Source organism: Mizuhopecten yessoensis, unplaced genomic scaffold, assembly GCF_002113885.1.
Source record: "Mizuhopecten yessoensis strain PY_sf001 unplaced genomic scaffold, ASM211388v2 scaffold8095, whole genome shotgun sequence".
Lineage (NCBI taxonomy): Eukaryota > Metazoa > Mollusca > Bivalvia > Pectinida > Pectinidae > Mizuhopecten > Mizuhopecten yessoensis.
The window spans coordinates 2,614-6,755 of record NW_018407376.1 but is presented as its reverse complement, the minus strand read 5'-3'; the positions used below and the strand labels follow the sequence as shown (position 1 = coordinate 6,755).

The window sequence follows — 4,142 nt, the reverse complement described above, 5'->3', positions numbered from 1 at the left end:
AAAAATAACACAAATGATAATGGGACAAAAAAAGAAGCACACAGATCCCCCATTTATGTGGATGTTTTACAACACATTTTCTTTTAATTCGTTAAATATTAAAAAAAGTTTAACAGCAGAACTTTTTATATCAAGCGTTTAATCTGCAAAAAATGGTAAAAAAATGAGTATTTTTTCATTAAAAAATTGGGGGTAAGGGTAACTAAAATCGGATTTCTGAAGTAGAAGAATAAGATTAAGAAATTTTACTTCCATAATTTAAAAGAAAATAATATTTTCATGAATTCTACAAACATTCATACATATCTGATAAAACACTTGGAAGAAATTGTATGAATTTGTTCTGCAAATGGTCAAAACCAAACAAATCACCTAAAATCCCTTGTTGTGTTAAATTGGTACCTTTGACTGATCATAGCACAAAAACGAACACACGGACATATATTTTTTTTTGCATTTTCTACTATGCCATTAACTCCTTTTTCCAAAAATCCATTTAAGAAAAAAAGTTTAACACAGGAAATTTTTGACTTCTCAGAGGTTTACATCCTTAAGGGGTGAATGATTCTTTTCTTTTTCTCTTACCCTGTTCAACCATTGTGTATCATGTGCATAATGTAACGTTACAGATTAATTGCATTGTTGACTTGAAGTTGATGCATTGTTGACGTGACGTCATACAATTGTTGTGAAAAGGGAGAATTTTTTGCTGTTGTACTTGTCCTACCTACCTTCCAATTTTTTTGTTGCTCTGTTTGCCGAGGTCTACTCTGGCGCCCGCCATGACTAGTAGTTTGAGTGTAGAAAGGGAGAAATTATCGAGTGTGGTCTGGAAGACACAGTTGTGGAGGGGCGTGTATCCCTCCTTGTTATACACGTTCAGCTTGGCCCCGCCCTCTATCAGCATGCGCACCACCCCATCACGTGCTTCGCCATCTACGATAGAACATTACATTTGTTTGCTAATAGAAAATGACACACAGCATTATAGCCTTAGGGGTACAATTCATGAGCATACTTCAAATAACAAAAAGGCTCAGGGGACGAAACGTTTCCATAGTAACATATATCGTAGGATTAATAAGGCGTTTTCATCCGCTGTCACATCCCTTAATATGTCTGTTTGATGTGTAAAAACCTTCATATATCAACCTTTATTGATTCTGGATGTCTGTTTATGACATGATGCTTGTTTAAATTTCATTTACCTGTTCGTAACAACATTCATTTGATTGTGAAACCTACATATAACGAACTATGTTTTATTAAGACATGTTAATGAAGACCTCAGTAAGATTCAGATACCTGATTATATCGACCTTCGTTTGATTCTCTGACGCCCGTCTATAACGAGCTATTTGGATTTCGACACCTTTCTATTACGACATTCTGATTGTGACATTTGCTTATAATAATGGACGTTTTTGACGACTTATTATATTAACTTACGTTTGATTGCGCTACCTTAATATAACGAACTTCGTTCCATTATTCATCAATGTTTTTAACAACCTACATTTTATTCTCTGACACCTGTGTAAGACGGTAGCATCCCTTGAAGTCATCACATCTATATCGGCCCCCGCATCCAACAGAAGTCTTACACACTCAGGGTTTCCATGTGAGGCTGCCACCAATAGGGGATGTTCCTGTCTTGATGTGGAAGCGTTTGGGTCGGCCCCAGAGGCCAAGAGAACACGAAGGCTGCGATCCGCCCTTGCCGTGATGGCCCCGATAACCGGGGAAAGTCGACTGTCATTATCGGAGTGGTTGATGTCGGCGCCATGCTCAATTAACGCCAAAGCATTTTCTGGTCTGTTACTGCATGATGCATTCATTAACGGTGTCCAACCTTGCGTTGTTTTGGCGTCAACGTCCGCCCCGGCCGCCAATAGACACCGCGTGAATTTGGGCTCCTCAATATTCGCGGCAAAATATAAAGGAGACTTTCCGGCTGCTGTATTACGGGCGTTGACATCAGCCCCCCGGTCACATAGCAATTGTACTCCATCTAGAAATTTGCACAGGACGGCCATGTGCAGTGGCGTATTGCCTCCCTCCTGTCGGGAGGTCCGGCAATTGAGATTTGCACGCCCGGAATCCACTAATGCCTTCACACAGTCTAACTGTCGGGCTTCTATTGCAAGATGGAGAGGGGTCGCCTGCACTTCGAATGTTTTACTGGAATTAATATGCGCACTTCTGAACAACAGATACTGGACCACATCCACATGTCCAAGTTTAGCGGCAATATGTAACGGATGTTGTCCTAGTTCGTCTGCCGCATGGATGGCCGAGCCTGCCTGGTACAAAAACTTGACCACTTCTACGTTTCCTCCAACACACGCGCAGTGAATCGCACGCTCGTTACGCACATTTGTAAAACGCACATTAGGTTTGGGGTTTGTATTTTGTAATAAAAGTTTCACAATGGTTGGATTTGCCTTCAGGGCAGCTTCACAGAGGGCCTCGTCTATGTCGACCTGGCTACACCCTGCGGACAAGCAACGATTCAACGACTCAACGTCCTCGGCGAGAACGGCCGCAATAATATCACCCGTGACTTCTGCTTCCATCTCCACAAAATCTACGTCGTAACGCTGTGGAAGAAATCGATGTCAAATCAGCTGCGATTGTTGTGGAACTCTCCTGTGCCAGAAAATCGGAACTCCTTGTCTCTTTACATAAGGAACGACGCTCACCAAATATCCGAGTACTGAATAGTTATTGAGCCTCTATTCTAGTCATCGTTACGAGATATATATCACTATATGTTTAAGAGAAGACTTGAGATATAATTAAAGTTTTTTCTCTCTGTACTTATTACGAAATTACGAAAAATTCAAGACTTGAATTAGGAAATGACACTTCATGATCTGCGAACCAAATACGGACTGGTCTCCACGTCTCTCTTTTTTTAACTACGAGTTATCTCGCTTCCTTCGTGCATCCCAACCGGTTTGACTGGTTGCAGGTCTTGAAACACTTTGTCAAGGCTCACATGAAAGCAGCATCAGATTACTAGTTCCGACCTACATATATGTACATTTTATACCATATTTCAAAACGAATTTGGAAATCTGAATAAGGAAAGAAGAAGCTTTGCTATTAGACCTCTGTGCCAAACTCTATCAAAGGCCTTTGAGATGTCACAAAAGACAATACACGTATCTTTCTTTTCTTCCGTATTCAAACAAATATTATGATAAATCTCAATCAGCTCTTGTACTATTTCATTTCCGAATAAATCTGAACAAGGTAGTGGTCACAAATTGTTACAACTTTTCATAACCTTCTCCCGTAAAAGTAAAACGTTGCTTATCGCAGTCAGTTCCACAATTTTTAGTATCTTTATCACTAAACCAATTTATTAAAATAACTTCTGAGAAAAAGATGTTATGACATCGTAATCCACCTAAATAAACAATACCTGGGACTTATATACATGTTGATATAATGTTTTATGTTTAAAATTAGATATTTTTCACGGAATTGGATAAAGTCCGTGGTTATGCATTCATATAACTTGATGTCTTTAAAGACTTAAATTTGTTTAAATAAATTCGACGAGTATTTAGTAAGAGTAGATTTACTTTTCACAATCACGTGTCTTTAGTATATATTGGAACAAATCTATAGTTATACATATTATATACATGTATATCGATAGTTGTTATAACTATGTACGTAAATACGTTTATAACGTTCATTTATCTCCGTTTTCGTCGTCATTGCATAACCAATATATATATATATATATATTTACCTGTAACTGTGATTTAGATTCGGTACCAGTATACACCTCACTAGGGTACCTTCAGGAACTTTGATTGTTAAGTGCCCGGGGGCACAGACCCATGATATTTGCCCGAGTCCAGAATGGAGCCGTACTCCAGATATCAGATTTCTGTTATTTCCTAATTAGTGTCACAAACTCATGGTTATTAAAAGTATATGTATACAGTATCTCTGGGAGTCGAATCAAGTTTGAACACGGAATTAGGCAACAAGTTTTCATGTCATTTAGTATGTTGCTTTGGGATGATCAAATACGTATATATTACGTAATATGTAATATATACGTCTCTGGATTGATGTACAAGAAGCGTAACGTAATTCCTTTTATTTATCTATTTAATTTT

At 38.4% G+C, this 4,142-nt stretch overlaps 1 protein-coding gene across 2 annotated transcripts in view; it reads right to left on the bottom strand.

The window, feature by feature from the left end:
• Nucleotides 1-2,633, bottom strand: part of LOC110454886 (ankyrin repeat, PH and SEC7 domain containing protein secG-like) — a 6,500-nt gene extending 3,867 nt beyond the window's left edge. For both annotated transcript variants that reach the window (XM_021504650.1, XM_021504649.1), the window contains exons 1-2: nt 1,517-2,633; nt 732-936 (exon numbers count right to left, since the gene is read on the bottom strand). In XM_021504650.1, coding sequence (XP_021360325.1) covers nt 732-936; nt 1,517-2,576 — 1,265 coding nt within the window. In that variant the 5' untranslated portion in view covers nt 2,577-2,633. The remainder of the gene's footprint in view (nt 1-731; nt 937-1,516) is intronic.
• Nucleotides 2,634-4,142: the final 1,509 nt, after the last annotated feature.